The sequence below is a fragment of the Anser cygnoides genome, chromosome 2 (genome assembly GCF_040182565.1).
Source record: "Anser cygnoides isolate HZ-2024a breed goose chromosome 2, Taihu_goose_T2T_genome, whole genome shotgun sequence".
NCBI lineage: Eukaryota > Metazoa > Chordata > Aves > Anseriformes > Anatidae > Anser > Anser cygnoides.
In genome coordinates this window covers 87,893,850-87,915,643 of record NC_089874.1, presented here as the reverse complement: position 1 = coordinate 87,915,643, position 21,794 = coordinate 87,893,850, and the positions used below count along the sequence as shown (strand labels likewise).

Here is a 21,794-nt window from a genome sequence, read left to right as displayed (position 1 = left end):
GTATCTGCAATTACAATACCTCAGGTGAAATATATCTTTGTGATTAACGATCAGCATAATTTGAATCCAAATGCCACTGCAGAAAACTATCAAGTAGAATTCTTCTGATATAGCAAAATTGTATAGGACCACGTACGTTGTGCATTAGAGAGCTCCCAACCCGCTTCTCACCTTGATGGCTTCTACAGAATCGTATTTGTCCAGTTTGTTGATATGGTTGGTGATGCTGGTATTTAGAGGAGCTGGTGACACCGGATGGATGACAGTAGCATCATGGGACTGTTGTTGATATCGTTGGCAGTAAGTGTAAACAAGCAGGGTAAGAAGGCAACCAAGTATTGAGCTACTTAATCCCACCGCAATCATGTGAAACATGTTGAACTCTGCATAGTGGAGAGAAGACAATCTTATTTTTAAGGAAGTAGCAGTAAAAGCTTAAGTTTGGGGAATAACATAGAAAAGTGTTTAATTCAAATAATGACAAGGGAACTCTTATGTGTTTCCCAGAAACATCTCATTTGCAGTGGTTTATCCCTACAGCAGCAAATGCATTGTACTTCCCTGAAGGGATCATTATGAGAACCTTAGATACCCACACATCTCTGCAAGTATTAAGACTGAGATTTCTGAAAGATCCTTAGCCAAGATCAGAACCCAAACAACAGATGAATGAAGTGCTTTTTCTAAGTATTTGAAAAGTTCAGCTAAATTTATTTCTGCAAACTCTACAGCAAAACCTTTTTCATATATAAATTATGTATATAATGTACATGGCTTATTTCCAGTGAACTACATTATCACCTCCTCTGCTTCTAGTTCTTTGTCTTACACGTAGTGACTTGCGGCAGAACAAAATCTTAATGTCTTTAGATCACAGACCTGCTTCCCCTAAAATGTTTTCAGCAACCCCCTTATTTGGTGACTGTCCCAGACACTTTCACATACTTCTTTCTCATCCCCTGCTTTGACTGCAGCTGGGTCTCACTGTTTCTGCATCTTTGATATATGGACAGTTTGTTCCCTTCTCCAGTCTTCAGAACTTTTTCTCCATGTAATGGGGAAGCGAGGAAGAAACAGCAGTGTTTGGGGAGAAAATGTGAAGAGGAGAGAGAGAGACTCCCTAAAGCTCAGCGTACTTTTAACCACAGCAGCCAGAGAGTGCTGCCAGAACACAGTCCTCTCTGCCCATTGAAGATAATATGGGATCAGACTGTGGGAACCCTCCCTACCTACACAGGAATTAAAACATAGAGAAGGCTCATTGCTGCATGAAACTGTAGAAGGGAATTTAAAACATAATTGCCTCCCAATTATCCTGATATAGAGATAATTGGGTCAGACGTGGCATAAGTAGGATTAACTGGAAATAAACAAAGTACACTTCTTTTCACTGCTGTTTCCAACTGGAGCTTTGCTTTTGATTAAGAAAGAAATATCATTAAGAAAGAGATTTCATCTTAACATTATTGAACATTTGTTTGTGGTTGCGCACATGAAGCTGATTTTAATCTGAGAGACTGGCACTAGTCTGAAAAATGTTAGACCTTTTTCACTGTAAAACAGAAAAATGGGACATCACATGGGTTCCGTTTTTTGCAAGCCGCCTTTACATACCGACTGGGAAAAAAGGAACACAACCTAATATATTGACCTAGGTTGACCGCCACAATATGTAAATTACCACTGAAATATCCTTGTACACTTGTATGAGAGTTTCCCACTGTCGTAGAACTTGGCAAAATGTTTTCAGAGTTCCACTGCTAATAAGGAAAAAATCAAATTGCATTACCCTGACTCCCATAACATGTAACTATGCACACTAGCGCCCTTGCATAACCTCTGGGTTTTCATTGTCCCTTACTAGGCTAAAAACACAGCTTATCTGTGCATAGAAGAATACTGGAACTGGTCACAGCTACTACCATGACAACACAGACTAACCGTGATAACTCAGCACAAACACAAAAAAGGTCATTTTTCCCGTTTCTTCTTCTTCGTACTTTTTTTTCCCCAACAATTCAGTTTTCTCTTTCAAGATTTTTTTTGCTAACATCAAGACTCTCTGGAATTGAACTTTTCTCTTACATTCTAGTTTTGCCTCTGGCAGCAAAGCTGAAAATGAGTCCAGATAGTCTGAGCTATTAAACGGGTTAGCAGGCTGGCTCTCTGCTATTCATTTGGAGTCCCAAAGAGGTTTGTGAAATTATTATCCTGCAAAAGGTGCAGCACCTTAAAAATTTTTGACCTACTGTTAACTAACTTAAAAAAGGAATTTCTTTTCTGGGACACAATGAATGACTGTTACAAGGGAAAAGGAGAAAAAAAATCCAACAATACATGCTCTTGTCTCAAAGGTCAGCAATGGCATCTGGATATTTAATGAGGACTCCTGTATTAACTACATCTCTATTTCTGGACCAAGTGTAAATAATGAGAATGTGGCATTTATAAGGTGGAATAAATCTAAGAGAGTGCAAAATGTGAAACAAATGGAAAAAAAAAAAGGGGGAATCAATAATTCACTATTTAATACACAGATAGAACTGAAAAGCTTACCGCCACATCGTTTTTCTTCTATGCTGCTGGATCGTGCCACTGATATTTCTAGAAAAACAAATAAACTGCTTATGCCATGGAGGAAAAAAATAACAGACAGATAGTAATTTGATCAACACAGTAAGGATTTTAAAAAATGTATTCTTCTATGTTCACTCCAAATCCAAAGTAAAAAAAGATTTTGACTATGGTGTGGTGGAATTAATAAAAAAGTTCCATGACATCTTCAGGTTCTTTAGTTTATCAAGCAAAAGCAGTAACATATTTTTTATTCTTGCTTCACAATATCCCTTTAATTAAAAAGATGAAGTGTACATGAAAAAATTCTTTGTGAAGTTAAGCCATTTTGCGGAAATGCTGAATTTCTGAACAGTAAAATTAATGAGAGTTTCATTATCTTGTGTTCAAATGGGCTCATTACTTCTAGAAGTCACATCTAGCACTAATGTGAAAAGAGGGAATTTACAGATCTTCAGAAAAGATGACTGCCAATTTAATGGGTCCCAACTGTAAACTAATAAAATGTAATTCCACCCGATGTCCTTCCCGTTCTGTCTTTGGAAGCATTCTGAATAAATACTGAATAAAAATGTGTTGACAACCAAGTTTTCCCATTTTTTATTTCAATGACCATGGCTTTGGTGAAGGGAAGTCCTGCCTTACAAACCTCTCTACTTCGTGAATCTCTCTGGAAGGGTCAATGATCATGTGGATATGGGTGAGAGTGCAGACACAGACTACCCGGATTTCAGAAATTACTTTAAATCCCTTGTTACTTCCCAAGAAAAAAGAGATGAGGGAAAGGACAGAAAACAGTGTAGTTCTTAGAGTGGAGTAAGGTTACCACTTCTGCAGTGACCTAGGCTTTTGAGCAAAGGGCTAGGAAATGTGTTTTTGAAGTTTGATGATATTCATTTATTTAAGGTAGCATGGATAAGGGCATACTGTGAAGAGCTGCAGAAGGGCCTTCGAAAACTACGCAATAAAAAAAAAACAGAACAGAATGTAGATCAGTGTAGAGTGGAAAGCAATCCTAGCTTCACAAATAAAATGATGGCTGTGAGCTGACCATTACCACTCATCAGGGGATTATGACAGATTGTTCCATGAAAATATCAGCTTACTGTTCCAAATGAATCAAAAAGGCAAACGAAATGCTAGGTACAACCAAGAAAGCAAGAGTGAGTAGAACAGGAAATTATCGTTATGGGTCCTTACAAATCCATGAATTGTCCACACCCTGAACGCTGCATGCAGCTCTGGTTTTCCCATTTCAGAATGCCTCCAGTACAATAAGAAAGTTCAGAAAAGGTCAGCAATGACCGCCACTGGTATGCAATGGCTTTTGCATGAAGAATAAGACAGTAGGCTGTCTACCTCCCTACCAAATGATGATCCAAAATGGAAAGAAGATGCAAGAAACCCAGGAAACTACTTGGAGAGAGAACCATTTCAGAGCATTAAACAGGTCGACTGCATCAGGTTTAAAAACTCTCCTGAAATGAAAGTTGCTGAAGGCTGAAAAACTACAGGGAGGCAGGAACAGGATGATATACACTTGTCCTGTTTCTCTTCTTCCCTGGACATTATAGTACTGCTGGAGACAGGAACTGGACAACACGGACTCTCACTCTGAACCTGTACGGCCATTCTGATGTTCTTTTATGAATATTAAAAAAATCTGATAATGGAAAAGGACTGATTAATAAGACAGACTTCAGCTGCAAGAATGTATGGAAAGTAAATTTCCCAATTTTTTTTTTCCTTCTGTTAAAACAGTCTTCAAGTTTGAATCTGTATCCAGATTCAGAGCAGTGAAGGAAGTCCTTTAGTGTGATTCTGGGAGAAGGGGATTATAAATGCTAAAGCAGGCCTGGTGGAAAAAGAGGAGAGAAGCAAAGACTATATTAGTGGTCTGGCTTTAAAATTAATCTCTTCTCCAGTTGGAGGTTTCTGCTGAAAGATACCGTAGCACATTATCAGATGTGAAACAAAGTGCTATGACTTCCACATATCTAAAATACCACAGGCTACTTCTGCTAAAGTGGGTCACATTTTTTTTACCTTTCTTCACCTGCTAAATCAGTACTATTTCAACATTAGAAAGTAACAGACCTGATAGAACAGCACTCTCACAGATAGCTAAAGGCTGGTAGCTTACTCTGTCTGGTCAAGACCATTAATTCACAATCCAAACAACAAGCAGAAAAAGAAATACATATGCCAGAAAGCCATAAAGCTTTGCAAGGTAATGTTGGTAAAGATTAACTCTGGAAAAAACAGCAGCAGCAATGACATGGAGCCACTCTCCCAGAATCACTCTATATGCATTAAGTTTTGTGGAAGAACAGATTTAAGGTAAGCAGGGGGAGGAGGAGACAATGTGAGGGTGGACATGCCAGCATAATAGCTGGGGAAAGGAGTGAGGTGAATTAGAAAAGGAAAGAGAAGCTGGGAGGGAGAGAACTCTGAGTATGAGGACCCTGAGGAGTGAAAGTGAGCTGAGAGCTCCCAAGAAAGCACGGGAGTTTCACTAAGGTGAGTGTACTGGCCATGACTTCATCTCCTGTGATGTGAGAAATTGGAGGGGAGTGGCAAACAAAGCAGAAGGGCCAGAGACGAGGTGGCTGCTACTTATTCACCTAACATTCCTCATTTCAGAGTCTGAAAATGCATACTTTCCAAAACAATATGTAGACTTTACATTGGATTAAGAGGGGGATTCACAGAAAGTAATGTGAATATTAACAGAGCTGCTTCAAAACCCTGAGAAAAAAAGGGAAAATACAATGTGAGGGGTTTTGCTTTCACATTGACATTTTTCACTTCGATTTGGGAGGAAAAATTAGTATTTGGGAATTAAAAAGTTTATTGCCATTTTCTATGAATCACCCATAAATAAAGTGTTTACATTTGCTGATTTCTTTTTAATATTGTACATATACAGTATATAATATACTGCTTAGCTGCAGAAAAAAAGGTTGCTGCACTGAACCAACATAATTACATTTCAAATGACACTTGAAAACATGAATTTCTCTGTGAATAGACTGTTGACGTTGTTATGTACACAGATGGAAAGATGACTGTTAACAGCAATGTAATGTCACCAATACTATTGTGTGGATTTAAATGACTGTTATGATTTTTAAAAAAAAAATTAAATAATTACATTCATCATTTTTGACAAACACTATAATACGTGACATGATTGTCCATCAGGTACTTAGTGGCCACAGGGGAGGTAAGTAACTGAGGCACAACCAACAGTATTTAACTTTCTAGGTGGTTATTAATCTAATCAACTCCATGAAATGGTTTCCTGATCAACTACCCTGCACCCAGTCTGCATACACGAACCACAAAACCTGGAGGAACATTTCTCTAATAACCCCAGAGTCTCAAGAACACTTCAAAGTGAGAAGCAAACTAGTTCTCCTAGCTGTCCGCACTCATCCCTGCACCCTATTACCAAACAGGATGGAAGGACCTACATAATGCTCTGAGACTGAATAACTACAGTCTCAGGTGGTGACAGCAAGGACAGTTCCACAACACAGCCTGAGACAGATTTTCATGACACCAGGTCTAGCAGCACAAGCTCTACCTTGTACACCAGTGCTCTTTGGGTGAAAAAAACGCAAATTCTGTCCCAAGTCTTGGCTCTGCACAGTTCCATGTGGGACAGTATTATGCCTCATTCCTGAAACGTTGAAAGATTTCACTGATCCTTCCAGGGGAAGATTGATCTCACCTGGTATGAAGTTGGAGTCAAAAGTACAGGCTCGGCTCTCCGTGGTGTTGCCCGTGCACTGGCTGCCCACAGGAAACAAAATAATGCACTGACGAACACGGAGCTGGACACCAGATGAGTCACACTCGGACCACTCGGACCACTCTGACCAGCTGTCTGCAGTGGGCAGAGAGAGATACACACACAGACACTGCAATTAAATGAGCAAGAGAGAAATTTCTCATCTTCCTAAATTATGACAGAAAGCCTTACCTCCAGCTAGTACACACTATCAGAGGACAGACAGCTCATTCATTACAATAAATAAAAAAAAAAAGCCAGTTTGGACAAGCTGGCAGAGGTCTCCAAAATGTAGAGTTCAATGGTAAATTTTTCACCCAAGTATCACAATTTTGGCTTCTGCCACAGCCTTTGTACATGGAAGGAAGAAGCCTGAGGGATTCTCTGTGACCCCATGGTGGAGACAGAAAGACTGATTGCTGTGGAGCTAATTTCAGCCTGTCTTCAGGGTGGACAACGACATTGTATTTTGTTTATGTACCTGACAAATGGCAATGACAGGTATAAAGATATGTAATCCAGATCTGAAGGAGAATGTCTACCTAACAGGCAAAGGACAGCATCTTCTGAACATTTTGTTATTATTATTATTTAATTTCAGGTCCATTTCTGTACTGTAGATAGAAGAGCTCTCATAAAGTATATGCACCTTGTTTTGTTTCCTTCTCTTCCCCACTGGGTTCATTATCAGCTTCCATCATTTATTTAGATTTCCTCCTCTGCCTATGTGGTTTTGATTAAGACATTTCTATTTCATAACTGTGCGATTTAAGACTACATCACTTAAATTAAGTGATCTGATCTCATTATCATGAAATGCTGTGAGTTAACTGAGCTCAGCTTTCTTACAATTCAAGCACAAGTCTTGCCTTCATAGGAGTCGTTAGTTTGGCATGTATAGTAGAAGACAGATCTCAGTTGAACTTTTTTCTTTCTTCCATCAGCTTTCCCACTGAGATATGTTTTACGGTTTTGACACAGATTAGTATCAAACAGTCTTAGTATCCCAAACCAAGTTTGTTTCTACTTAAAAATTTTAATTGATTTTATGTCAGTACCAAGCAAATGTACTAATTTTTTTTTACTTATAATAATAATAATAATAGTAACATATATTAGCTAAATTTTGTTTGATGTTTGAAGAACACTGGAATTTGTAAATAATTTGGAAACTTCATGAAGCTTTTGTACAGTTCTTGTGAATCAGGTGGAAAGCCAGGAAAGTCTTGTACTGTTTGGGCCCCTTTCAGTACATTGCATGAAATGATTTGTAGTTACTCATTACTTTCCCCTTGGCCATAAAGTAGATGAAAACTCTCAGTCGTCTGAAACTGGCAGATTCCAATAGGAATTACTGAGAATGCAGTTTTGAAAAATATCAAGCAATAGATGCTTTCCATGACAGCATTAGACATTCACTTCCTAACCAACAACACGCTTAAACCCAAGCCAATACATTTGTCCAGTCCCAAACTAATTGGGATATAATCAGCAGCTGCCAAAATGTTCACAAGAATCCTAAATGCAGCTTGTTGCTGTTTCAATCTGTAGCCTCATATTTTTGTCCAACGTACTCTTGGCTGACAAGGTTCCTTGTTGCATCCTGTGACAACATAGGAACCTCAGGGTATGGATCATGCTGGGCTACATCATGGTGATTCGATAAAGCTGCCGTTCCAGCATGCCCTTTAGGCACAAGTCTTCTGTGGAGATGTTTTGAACAGCGGGTCCTGTAAAAGGCATTATGTGATTTGGGACCTTTCCACATATGCAATACAAGGCACGTCCCTTACATCTTGAAGTCCCATGGTGCAGTGCAGGAACTAGAGCACAGGTAGTCAGTGGGTTCAGCACCATGTGGATCAGCTCCATCTGGTGTACAAAACTGCAGAAGAGGAGAGGGGGCACACCAGTACAAGCGTGAGAGAGATGGACATCCCTGTAATTGTGGATCCTGGTATCAAACCTGTATTTTGAGGAGTGCCACTTCTGGGAGCTCAGAGAATCACAGAGTTAAGGTATACATGACTGGTAGATGTGCCATTTCAAATGTGCTACTGTATGTGTCATCGTGGAGATGCTGAAGTCATAGCTTTTATGTGCGTTGCTACAGACTCAGTTATTCTGCCTCATCCCTTTGATTTCTTTATCTTCAAAGTATTTAAGTTTCTCTTGCACATCAAACAGTCTCCTCTCCACTTGCTCCTGAATTCTCTGCAAGAGTCACGAGGGTAGACAGGAGAGGTGTTTAATCTGGAACTGCTTTTCACTTCTAACATGGCAACGTTTACTCAGTTGTCGTCTTCTTCCTGCAGAGTCTTGGCTGGCCTTTGAGGCCAGGTTAAGTCCAAGCTGTTATTAAAAGATCCCTGGGTGAAGAAGCTACCTCAGAATGATCAGGCCACCAGTCTGGAAAATCATAAATTTCTTCCATGCAGAACTACACCATCATTTCTAAATGCTCAATTGCTTTATCCATTATTTGCATGTGTGAGTTAGCACTTCAAGGACATAATATATTTTGCCTTCTTACAGCAGCCGTAAATACTTTACGTATAAAATACTGCTTTATTCATTACATTACAGACACCCTTGCAACTGATTACACTTACAGATAAGCAGCCTATAAACCTCTTTGGATCAATAGCACAGTGCTTCCATTCATATTTATGTGACTCCATTTAGATAAATTAAAAGAAAAAAACAAACATGATGATAAAACTTTTAAAATGAAGGTTGACAGAACAGTGTATTTTGCAAGACAGTTACTTCTTTTAAGTGCACAGTTGTATACTTTCAGCTGGATTTGCAATTAACTCTCTACATCCTTTAAAAGTTCTTGATATCAGGATTCTGGTAATTTTAGTTTTCTGCTCATTTTCTTTTGCCAAAAAAATGCTATTTCAAATGCCAATAAATCTTTGCTCTTTTCATAACTTATGAAACATTTGAAATAATTTCCATTTTTTAACATGCATTTCTGTGCTGGTTGGTGGTTCATAGATTCCAAGTATCACTATATTAAGCATGTCAATCAAGCAGCAAATGTCACCACCAATGGTACTTCCAGACTGGCACTAGCAGCAATCACTAGCTATATGATCCTCACCACAACAAAATGGCTGGGCAGAGATGCAAAAGTCTGCCCAAACCTGACACGGATAGCACTGGGGTCATTTTTGTACCATACCCATATGAAATAGGAACAGTAAAAAAGTTGTGAAATCTATAGTGTTCACATGAGGCAAGGTCTATTCTAACAGTTGGTTGTTTCCAAAATCTATGGCAAATTTTCAAGGAGATTGAAATATTAATAAAACATCACAGAAATGTGAGATAAATGATTTTCACTCTGAAATTTTATTGCTTTATAAAGATTTGCACTTTCTTGAACTAAAATGACACCAACTTCCTCTTCCACCCACCATCTACTCCAAAATTCAGGTAACCAGAAGGTCAAAACAAGATGAAGAGATTGTTTATAAATGCTTAAAAACTGTCATTTCTAGAAAAATGTCACTAGAGAATAAATGAAAGAGAAAGAGCTACAATATTAGTACAATGAACACGCTAGTTCTGACCTTTTAAAGATGCCTTAAGGATCTCAAGGCAGCTATGTAACTTTTGTATACAAATATATACCATTTGTCTTGAAAAATCAAATCATCAACTAATTTCTGTGTATTTTTTTAAACCCAACAGAATGTAGCATTTTCCTTAATTTTGACAAAGTATGTACTTCTATTCTGCTCCAGGACATACAGTGCCTTGAAAAGGAAATTATCTAAAAGTGTTGTTCAACACAATTAATAGGATCCATTAATGGAGCTTGTGCCTTCACATGCACAACTTCATCATCAGAGCAGAATATTTTTGCCATGAAGTCTAGGAACTGTCAGTGAAGCAAGTGCTGGCATTTGGAGCTGCTTAAAATTATTTCCTTTGACTGTTGCCTATTATTTAATTAATCAGCATTAACTGAAAACAATCTCTCCCACTGCCTTTTCACTCATGATTTTATCTGTTTTGTGTGTAAATGTGTGTATATTTTTACTCTCTAATTCTGACATAAATTTCATTAAATATTCAGGTTCCTTTAATATGGTTCAAAAAAATAGTCAAATTTACAGAAAAAGTCAAGATCCATAATGCCATACAACTAGAAGGAGTGCTGAGACATTTCCTTTAGTAAATAGTCTGCAGTTATTTAAAAAGAGTCTCTGCTCCTTAACCTTCAAAGTTGAAGTATGTATTTTACAAAGACCATTAAGGCTTGCTCTGTGTTTTATATGAAAACACTTAAACAAAGGTTGATGTAAGGTGTTAGCTGCTTGAAGGACCTTGTGATATGCTTGCTGTTGAATATGCAACCTCAGCAATTCAATTGCTGTGAACATTTATTATTAAAACAAAAGCATATTTTTTTTTGTGGTGTTCTTATTAGAAGTCTCCCAACCTTTTCCATGAACCTCTTCAAATATTACACACTTTTAGTTTATCCAGAACCAGAACCTGGTAACTTAAATGGTAATTCTAGTATAATTTTCAAACAGAGACGGGAGGAGGTGGTCTCTTATAGGTCATATTCTACTGTTACTTGATTTACTGTAGCATGTAAGAGCTGATTGTGCACTTAATAAAGGAGAGAAACAATATGCTCCTAAATAATAGATCAAGGAGCCCATCAACGTTGCCCAACTGAAAATGCCTTACTCCGTGGAACACAAAGAACAAAGCGGCATGGGCTGATTTGCTGTACCTGGACACTGCTGTGCGTTGCAGAGGGCTTCTTCAGTGTGTAGTCCAAGGCAGATATCTCCTCCGTATGCTGGCGCTGGATTTGTGCAGGAGCGGGTTCTCATATAATGCCCTCCGCCACAAGTTGCTGAGCACTTTGACCAAGATGACCAACAAGACCAGCCTCCATCCACTGAAAAGACACAAAATATCTTATAGTTCCAAGTTAACGTGTTACATGGCATAATATGGCCCATCCTTTCTCTTGTTTTGTGGATCTAATTCATAATCTACTGAAACTACTGGACATTTTTAGTTCCCACTTAAGACAATGAATTGAATCATACCACAAAATTACTAAATTCACATCTTTAAAAGTCTACTCGTATACTGGGAAGTCTATCATTGTTACTTATTCACATAATAAACTTCCAGAGAGTAGCATAATAGATTTAAGATAAAAACATTTTTTTTCTTTTTTAATTTGTGAGGAAATAAAATGCCAATGCTTGTTTAGCAGAAGTGTTACAAGCCCAAAGTAAATTTTCAATCACAAAATAAAACTAAGCCCCAGAATATCAAAAGAAAGGCTGTGGAATCTAGGTTTTGTTTCATAACCCAGATGGGACTGCTTTAGCTGTACATTCCATTTCAATTGATCCAACACAGTTGTAGGGTTTGATGGGCCACTATAATGCTACAGTCCATAGTTCTAGCACAGATGCCAGTAGCAGAATGATGCTAGTACTATCAAAAAGCACCAGAAGAATGTCAAAAAGGAGTTGTCACTTTGAGTTTCAAACACAAGTTGAAAAAAAAAAAAGAAAAAAGAATAAAATCCATTAGTATTTACTGATTTCTGTATGTCGAACTCTTTTCCATTTATGGGCTCAGTTTTCGCAAGATTCCTATGAAAAGCAGGTCGGATTTCCCAGGAGACCCATTTCTCAGATGGCTTTCAAAATGTGGTCACTGGACAGGCTTTTAAAGAAAGTTCACCTGATTGCCTGCCCTGAATTGGGTCCTTTGTAGCCTCGGTCCTTAAAGCTAGTACTCCAGGACATATTTCTGGCATTTATGGCCATATTGCAGCCCATTTGCCAGAGACAGACACATGACAAAGTCAGACATACTTTTCCCTGGTACAGCATTTCCTCTGCAAATAATCTCAGTATTTTGTTCATTTCTCTTTCAATTTTAGTGTATAAATAAATAAATAAATAATCAAAATATCAATACCCTACAAAAAAAAAAGTTATTTTGAAACCTCTGTTTGAAGTGTTTTCACTCGCCTCCTTATTACTTAAGTAAGGAAGTGATTTGCCATGTCTGCACCTGATTGAAAGAAATACAGTGTGTGTAATTTAACTGACAGTCATAGAAGAGACCCTGTATGTAATAATGGCAATTTACCAGTAAAGTACTACAGGGTCCTGAACTGAGCATAGCATTTGTCTTTTTTAGCTCCCACCCCTTAGAGCAGCAGTGGGCATTTTAGCACACAAGAGAGAAACTTATTATATATTACTTTTAAAAATATGAAGTACACATTTTTTATACACAATTTTTGTGGTGCACTTGAGACATTCCTTGTAAGACCTGACTTTATGTTTCATTGAAACATTGTCACTGAAGTATCCAAAACATTCATACAGCATTTCACAATGACTCAGTCAGATCCTTTCCATTCGATTAATCAAATTGCCTTTCAAGGGGTAAAACCATTTCCACAGGATTATTGAAAAGCTATTTCATAATTGTCTCTTACAAATGAAAAAGAGATTCCAAATCTAAACAAACAAACATACAACCCTTAAATGAAAATATTTATGTAGCATTTGCATTTAAATTCTCTCTTAGATGGACACATTGTAAAACATTAAAAAAAGACTCATTTTGTCATTTTGTTTTTGTAGCATTGTATATTGCAAATGCACCCTGTGAGTCAGGTAGAATGATTTCCATGCAAAGACTGCAACAGTGAGAAAACAAGCTATTAGAATGTGATTATTTTGATATTAAAACTTGTATGCGCATTTATGAAAGTAATTTCAGATACAGCATACCCTCAAGTTCTCATGTGCTAATCAAACAGGTGATTCACTAATGCATACCTAAGGCTGTTAGTTAACTAATCCTGTAAACACAATTGTTGAATATGTATCATTTTATTCTCTGTATTTTTATAATATTATCCTATCAATCAAGGAAGAAGAGAGCTGACACTTCTTTGCTAAGAGCAGTTGTAAAAACTTTTGCAAGTGATGTATCTAGACTCTGAATAGCCTGATTGGATAGACAGAATTTGGGGAATCTGGTGCTATATCCCGAGTATGGCATTTTAAATAAATTATTTAGATTGTTAAGGAATTCAACGGATGCTACATTATTTTTTTCCAGGATATATTTATCAGCCAAATCATCTAGCTATACAGATGTATGAGAGAGTTTTACACCATCTACCATAAATAAATACTGCATCTTTCTAGAATGCTTGACTTGTTCTCTCATTCATATACCCGCTGGAAAACAAATATGTCTTTTGCCTGAGATAACTCTGTTAATGCAGTATTATGCAAGCTCATATCTAACAAAGCCACTGGTTATTTATCTTCAGCGCTGGTGAAATATACTGTGTAATTTTATAACAATTTCAAGAAAATACACAATATCTTTTATTCAGAACTTGCCCTTATTTTTTTAAATGTTATCAAATAAAAGCAGAAGCTGTTACCCAGCTATTCATTTCATGAGATATTGAGCCCTTACCTTTCCAGATACTCCTTCTCTCTTCTTTTTTTTAAGTTTAAAATAAATCCTTTACTAGCTCAAATGTATAATCAGATGGATTTCCATTGCTGTACATAGATCTTTATGAAATCTAGTGACAGCCCAAGATTGCACAGACTGAAGATAAACTGTCTGCAAACATTCCCTGTGCCTTGTTCAGAGTAATGGAAGCATGGTCCCCAACATTTTCTACATATTTTGTAATGGATGATAGTGAAAATTATAAATGTGCATGCATTTGAATCTGTCATCTGCTGTCTATCCATACATGACCAATAACAAAGAGTGATGTGATATCCGAGAATGTCACCATGCTCCACAGCTATGCTGGTCATGACTATACCATAAACCTTCAGATGTAAATGGAGAAGTGGGTCTAAAGGACATAGGAAAAGACAGACAATATAATAGAGAATGTTAAACTCGATCATGGGTGAGCTGGATGGTGCAATTATAATTGTTTTTCTTAGCAACTCTTTACGGACATTCTGCCATCCTAAATTTCTAGGCCTTTCAAGGACTATCATAACTACCTCTTTTGTTTGCCCCCAGAAATTTTCCTTCTCAGCAACAGAGGATGATAAAACATCATCATGGTTTAATAAGATCAAAGGAGTCGATATTTAGTGCTTCAGTTTTTACAAGACATAAATAGAGCTCTGTGGTTTCTTTCATCTTTCTTTAAAGTTGCTTGGCAACACAGCACCATCTGTTTTGTCTGTGTGTGTGTGTGTGTGCTGTTTTTTTTTTTTTTAATTTGTTTTTTCCTTTTGTCATGGAGTCCTTAATATTATTTCTGTTTCTTACAGGAAGAAAAATATGAAGCTGCAATGAAAATACCAGTCACTACAGTTTCTTTACATAACACTTTTGTAGACCTGTTGGACAAAATAAAGTAGTTAAAGAAGTTCCACAATGAAAGATACAAACAGTCTTTACATTTCCTGACAATTCCTGAGGTTTGTCCCTTTTGGAAGGAGGCCTATTCAGCTAGTGGGGTGCTCTCAAACAATGTTTTTTTCTTTTGCAGTAAGCAAAAAAATTTTTGCCTGCTGACTATGTCACGATTAATACATATTTCTTTACTATAATGAAAAAAAAGCCATGGAGTAAAGGATGTTCTAGGGAGAAACAGTATATAGAAACATGATCTCCTGGGGACATGATAAAAAATCCACGCTGCTGGACATTTTCCAAGAGACTAGTAAACTGGATATCCTGCTCTGCACATGGATTTTATAAGAAAGAGGAAAGAAGCGTGGGCCCACACACTGGCCTCACCTGCTTTCATGATGACAGAGACAGGATTTTGGGCTTTTTCATATACTGTCTGGTCTTATTTCAAATTTAAATATCCAACAAAATTATTCTTGGTTTTTTTTTTTTTTTTTTTTTTTGTCTATGACTTTAGGTTTGTAACTTTTCATGTTCATCTTTTTGAAAGTGTAGCAAAAGAGAATAAGTAATGGTGAGAAATGTCAGTCAGTCTTTTCTATATGCATGATGGAATATAAATTGAAGGGCAGTAGTCTCTTACACCCACTGAAATGCAGCTGGTGTGTTTCACAGTAGCTGAGTTAAATCTGGGGGCACTGTCTGTTGAGCAGTTTACAGACCTAAGAGTGTACTGCCCCCATCCAGGCACACAGGGATCATCCCATTCCACATCACATAGTCTAATGCTTTTTCCTAGTTCTAAAGGGTATGGCTGCATATGTTTTACTGTGGGAAAGAAGTTTTTACATCAAAGCTTGAAAAGGCGAAGTCTTGTTTCTGTGATGCCACATTCACCTTTTATTCATAAAAGCAGTGCTAGATGAAACAAACAGTCAATTTAGTGTAGTGCAGAAACACAGAGAGCAAAGTAATGCTTCTAGGGAAAGCACAACAACAAAAACTAAGGATCAAATTGGGTTTAAGTCTGTAGCTGAGACCCTTAAATTAGAAGAGCAATAGATACTTCCAAAAGGCAGCTCAGCTCTCTCTTCACTGGCAACAGAGGAAGCCTAGAGAGATCAATGTCTATGGAGAGATGGACTTCAGCAGCCTCAGAGACAAGATTTATTGACTGCGGGATAATTTTGTCCATTCCTTTAAATATACTCCTGTTGCCTTCTGGCCAAGTATGACTGCAAGGAAAAAAAGAATAAGGAAGAAAAAAATAATAAAAGCAATAATGAAGAAAAAAAGCAGCAAGCAATAATTGGCTTTAGGGGATGCATAAATTCCAGAAATGGTATTTCAGGGAGTTTTTTATATCTGAAACTATTGTTAGCACATTTACTGATGAAGGCCTGGAGTTAATCTATTCTGATTTTCTCAAGCAAAACATCATCACTAAACCAAACTAAACATACTATGATAAAAAATTGGAACTGGAAACTGGTGAAATCTCAAAATATTGGCATGAAGTAGCAGAATTTCAAATCACAGACAACAACCGTCCGTTTCCACCTCTGATCCACCAGTATGCTCTGAGTAAAAGATGGGATAGAAACTCACTCAATGAGTTAAAATGGCATTCAGATAGCTATGCTTAAAGCTCTTAATTAAAGGCACTTTGGTGAAGCATCTCTTTGTGTAAAAGAACAAAAGATAAGGCAACAAGAAACAAAGTAAAACAAAAATGAAGAAAAAAATGTCATTTCTTACAGTAATAACTGGAGAGATCTGTAATGTTGTGAATTCCTTATGTTTATTATTTCCAGATGCATATCTTTTAGTTAGTATATTCCTGTAATTTTTGTAAATCTGCAGAATTTACCATTCAAACAATGCTTTTCTTCATCATCTATTTCTTTTTGTGATGTAAATATCTCACAAGCTCCCAAGAACAAAAAAATCTTGGTATGCTTGATTATAGTTTCCTTTATTTTTATATTGACCACATATCAGTAACTGAAAGAAAACAGAAATGTATTTACAGAATCTTTCTATAGTTATTGAGACTCTTCAATGCTTGCCAGCTTGACTCTATTCACCACATCTCTGGGACATAAAAAAAGAGATGAGGCACAGGGCCAAACATAATTTGTTAGTGCAAGACAACAGTGCAAATTCTCTTACTCCTCAAAACAGTTTGGCTGCATGGAAATTGAGTACTGTGAATAGGTCCTATCCTACACTAAAATCCTAGATTATTTCTGCAGATTATTTGAGAGACTGCTAGTTAGTTGAAGCCAAAATTGTGTGAAGGATCATTCTAAAACTTGTACAATGTAGACAAATCATATTTCTGGGCCTGGGTACAATTAATTTCTGGTAAATTTCTGGCGCCGGTCAATTTGCTGTTATATATTCAGCTGTTGAATACTATGAACAAAAATTAATCTGTCCAGTAAATCCTATCAATCCACACTTCAGTGGACTATTTACTTTGCTACAAGCTGTGGGAAAAACTTTGCGGTAGTTTCTCTCTCCCCTCAAGAATGATTTAGGAGTAGCTGCTGAAGGCAGGTTCAAATTGGCTTCAGTATTTTTTCTTAAAGTTATGGGAGCCTGCAGTACATTTAATAATAAATTACTGGCTATTCATAAGTATATTTAAAATTATGCTGAAAGACATTTAATGAGACAAAAGAGCCTTGTACATTTGATGATTGCTCCAAGGACGTTTTCATTGTGTCAGTACTTCAGGGCACAGTATCTTCCAGGATGCCACGGAGCCCAATTTAAATGACTTAGATGCGCATAAAGTCTATGGACTTTCAGCAGGACTTAGGCACTGTTTGGTATTTTTCTCAATCACTTTTCTTTTTCACTAGTTTATATAGTAAGGGTTTGATCCTGTCTGCAACATGTGAAATGGGTAGCAAAGCAGAACCTAAGCCAGAATTAACAGGACTGCTTCTTTATGGCTGCCATCCTGCTCCTTCGTGCTAATCTGAATATCTCTGAAAGATTAATGACTGAACTATAAGTAAATAGATTTGTGCCAGCAGGGAACATGTGAAGCAGTCCTTACCCTGAGGAAGCTCAGGTAAACCTTAAAAAGCATCAAATTCTTCATTACATTTTTTATTTCTAGTACTACAGACAACACTTTAGTGTCGAGGTCAGAACAAAATTCCATCACATTCCTTTTCCTTTCTGTCTGCACTTCCATTTTCTTACACAGGCAAGAATGAACCTTGCAGAGTCCCCTTTTTTTTCCTCTGTGCCCACAATGGCAAGAAAGGCCTGACGTATCTATTTCTGCTCAGTCCCTGCATCTGTTTATAGCCTACTATAAATGAGGTAGTAATACCATGAGATCTACACCTACACCAACCTTTCTCAGTAACATCTGCAAGGGCTGTATGATCAAAGCCTAAAGGGACATTTCAGAAACTCACTTAGACAGCGTGGGTAAGAATGACTATATATACCTGTTCCGAACACAAGCACCCAGGAAATAAAAACTACTTGCCTAGTGCAAAGGTTAATGAGAAGACTGAAAACTGACCTAACCATGGTTTCTTTTGCTGGCTGCTCTCCCCTGTGCCCTTGCTATGGGGTCTGCCAAGTCTGCTGCTAATTGAACAGTGAAAGCTACTTTCCTCCTCCTTGGGTACTGCAAGAGAATTTCACCAGAAAGTGCTAGCTTGTGTGCCCAAGTGTCTCCTTCAGAACTTTGCTGGCTTCAGTGGGCTTTTGCCCAGAATTGAAGCAGGGATCTGCAACAGAAATTCCTTTTGGATCTGAGCCACCAGCAAGAGAGATGGAGGCTGCCCCTGACCTAGAGTTGCCAAGAAATACTGCTGTTTCCTTTAGGCATAAAAATGCATAGAAGTTCATGGTCACTGAGCAGCCAGAATGGTCTTAGAACTGCAGTTTTGTAGAATATTTGCCAAAGCACATTATTTAGGCTTAATTCAAGAAGGAAATATGTTTTTCAAGAAACTACATCTTCCTGAAAGGGAAGTCCTGTCTTCTGGACAGATCTATTACTTAGTTTCTGATGCAGAGAATGGAAAATGGCTGTCTGAATCTCACCAAGCATAAGGAATGTTATGAGATTGGACAAAATGTTCATACTAAAAAAAATCATGTGTGTGTTTACAGAACACAGTTTTGACTTGTAATCATATACATATACAAAACACACAAATATATATATGTATGTATATGCACTTGTATATTACTATAGTAATCCTTCAGGTTCACACTTGAATGTCAAAAGCTCCAAGTACTCAATAATAAAATATGCAGCATGGTTATACATAATTAATATAATTAGAGATGTAGTAAAGCTTATTTCTAAATTTATTTATTGATACTGGAAAGAACTGAGACTCTCAATAGTTATCCTTCTTTTATTACTTAATGTACCTTGAGCTCTTTTCTCCTATTCCAATTTCACTTTCTTTTCTTCATCTGTTCTCAACAACATTCTTCCACTTTCTTTTTCCACAAAGCCTTCTGCAAAGCTCAAAAGCCATTGAATTTGGATGTCTGTTTTATGAAGGGTGAGAGGTGACTAGAACCAAGATGTTTTTTTCTTCCTAAATCTCTAAGATACAAAAATGATTTATAACCTAGAGTAGTTTCCTGAAAACATATATTCTACTTGCAATCCTTCTTATAGAATCATAAAACAACTGTCAACAAAGGAGAAGCTCAAGCTTCCAAGAATAATCTAAGGCCTGCTTGAAATACCATCAATTTTGGTGATCAGTCCTGAACTTTATTTGCTAGAAGCTCTACACTCAAAAGCTAGCAGATTTAATTCTATCAATCACTGTAATGAAAGTTATATTTTTACTTTAAATAAAGACGAGGGCAGTTTTCTCATAAGGTATTTTTTCTCTTATGAGCTTATTTATTAAAGCTGTATTTTTACTCAAAAATGAAAGATGACATAGCTTTTAATATTGTTGATGATAAACTTATTGACATCACTTAGAAATCTTACCCAAATCCACTTCAGCATAACTGGCTGTCACAGTTTTACGGGGTATGAACGCATTACTGAGCAAAAAAGAAAATCTCTCTTTCTAGAGGCCAAGAAACATGATCTCTTGAAAAGGTAACCAAAAAAAGGGATTTCCATGTGGTACTTATCACTTAATCATTCCTGTCTGAGATGAGTACTCACCTTACTTAAAGATATTTCTGCAACATAAACTACAATGGGCTTCACTGCTATAGGCAGTTATCATAAACGTGTATTTTGCAATAGAACATAATCACTGAAATATCTGTGTAGACTTTTGGCAAGCTCAACTGGACTAATTTGCTAATTTGTTTCCTTGGAAATGAAAACAGCTGGTAAAAGAATTATTTAAGCTGTAATTTACTTTTAAAAAAATAAAACCCAACACAACCACATAAAACAAACAAATAAAAACACGCCATGAGGATGAGTTATATTATTTTCATATACTTCTCTTGTTTCAGTTGACTCTTACCTGGACAAGGCAAAATGTTGCATTCTTGGTACTCTAGAGATGGACCAAGGCAAGGAAGACCACCATACTTGGGCTCAGGATTGCTGCAGACTCGTTTGCGATTCCGTATACCTCTACTGCAGTCACGACTGCACTGAGACCATGGAGACCATGGTGACCAGGCACCATTGATGGTGTGAGCAGAGTACCTTCCAGCACGCAAGAAATCCCCTGATAATCCTAATAAAATAAATGTTGAAAAAAAATACAGAATTAAAACAACATCACATCCTCAAACAAACTTCTCCTCCTCAAATTTACTCCTAGGCTTCTAATAGTACTATGACCAGCAGGGTCTTGTCTCTTAATCTTACAAGCCAAGCCTTAGGTTCATCTCAGGAATTTCTTCCATAATAGAAATTTCATAATCACTTGCACAGAACTACAGTGAAGATCTGGATCCGTCTCTTAGGAGTTATTGCCACTGTTTTAGAGCAAGAAGCTGGCACAGAAGACAAGACTGAGCTGCCTGTGACCACTCATCAAGCCACTTCTGGTCCTATTGCTGGGATCTACCCACTTTCTTTATCCAGCCATTCTCCACTACCACTTGCCGTACCCAGAGGTTCATGGGTCTCCTTGAAAACAGTGCATTGTATTTGTCATAACCATAGTCATTTTTTTGACAGTGCACTGCTATAGTTCAACAAAGTCTAGTGACACTGCCCTTTAATGAAGAGCAATGTTTTTGCCAGTTTAAAAAACAGTTTTATTCCACTGAGCCAAGTGTTTTAAACCACATACAGAAATCAGCCTTTTGGAGACACACATGATAGAATACTTTCTAGTGAAAATAAAAATCTGGGAAGTGGAAAACAACTTTTTTTAATAGAGCTTAGTTCTGAGAAAAAGCATTAGATTAAACAGTGATGGAAACTGAAGTCTATTATTTATCAAAAAAGGAAAACACACAGAATCTCATTCACGTCATATGAACGATATGCTTAGATGTAGCCCAGGTGAAGTTCTAAGTATCTGCAGTTAATTGCTCTATCTTTGTCACTTACAGGGTTGGTCCTGATTGGAAAGAGACTCCATCAGCTATACTCAGAACAACATTGGACTCACTCTTGAGCTGTAGCATTATCTCTAAGCACCAACACCAAAAGCATCTCTGGCATCACTACTGGGATTTCCTACTGTTGCTAAAGCTGTTCACTTTCCTCAGTGCTAGCAACACTGGGAATTCAATGATCGGTGGACCACTAACTTCTGCTTTTATTATAAGCACTTCTTTAATTAGTTGTGTTGAGAGAAAGTCCCATGAATGGTACTTAAAACAGCAGAGGACATGGCTGCCTGCTTATGCTAGAGCTTCTGTATTGCTAAGTACAGATGAACAGTATCACCAACAGTGGAGAAAACCAGAGAATTGTTTGTAACTTACACTGCAGAACAAACTTGTGTTTTGAAGAAAATGTTTTATGCCCTACCCCCAAGCACAGGCACCATGGGAGAGTGAAGTGGAG

At 37.3% G+C, this 21,794-nt stretch overlaps 1 protein-coding gene across 6 annotated transcripts in view; it reads right to left on the bottom strand.

Annotated features, from left to right (window-relative positions):
- Positions 1–21,794, bottom strand: part of SEMA5A (semaphorin 5A) — a 336,661-nt gene that overhangs the window by 6,187 nt on the left and 308,680 nt on the right. For all 6 annotated transcript variants that reach the window (XM_048076435.2, XM_013182023.3, XM_013182027.3 and 3 more), the window contains exons 18-22: positions 20,287–20,505; positions 11,130–11,300; positions 6,311–6,466; positions 2,557–2,604; positions 172–383 (exon numbers count right to left, since the gene is read on the bottom strand). In XM_048076435.2, coding sequence (XP_047932392.1) covers positions 172–383; positions 2,557–2,604; positions 6,311–6,466; positions 11,130–11,300; positions 20,287–20,505 — 806 coding nt within the window. The remainder of the gene's footprint in view (positions 1–171; positions 384–2,556; positions 2,605–6,310; positions 6,467–11,129; positions 11,301–20,286; positions 20,506–21,794) is intronic.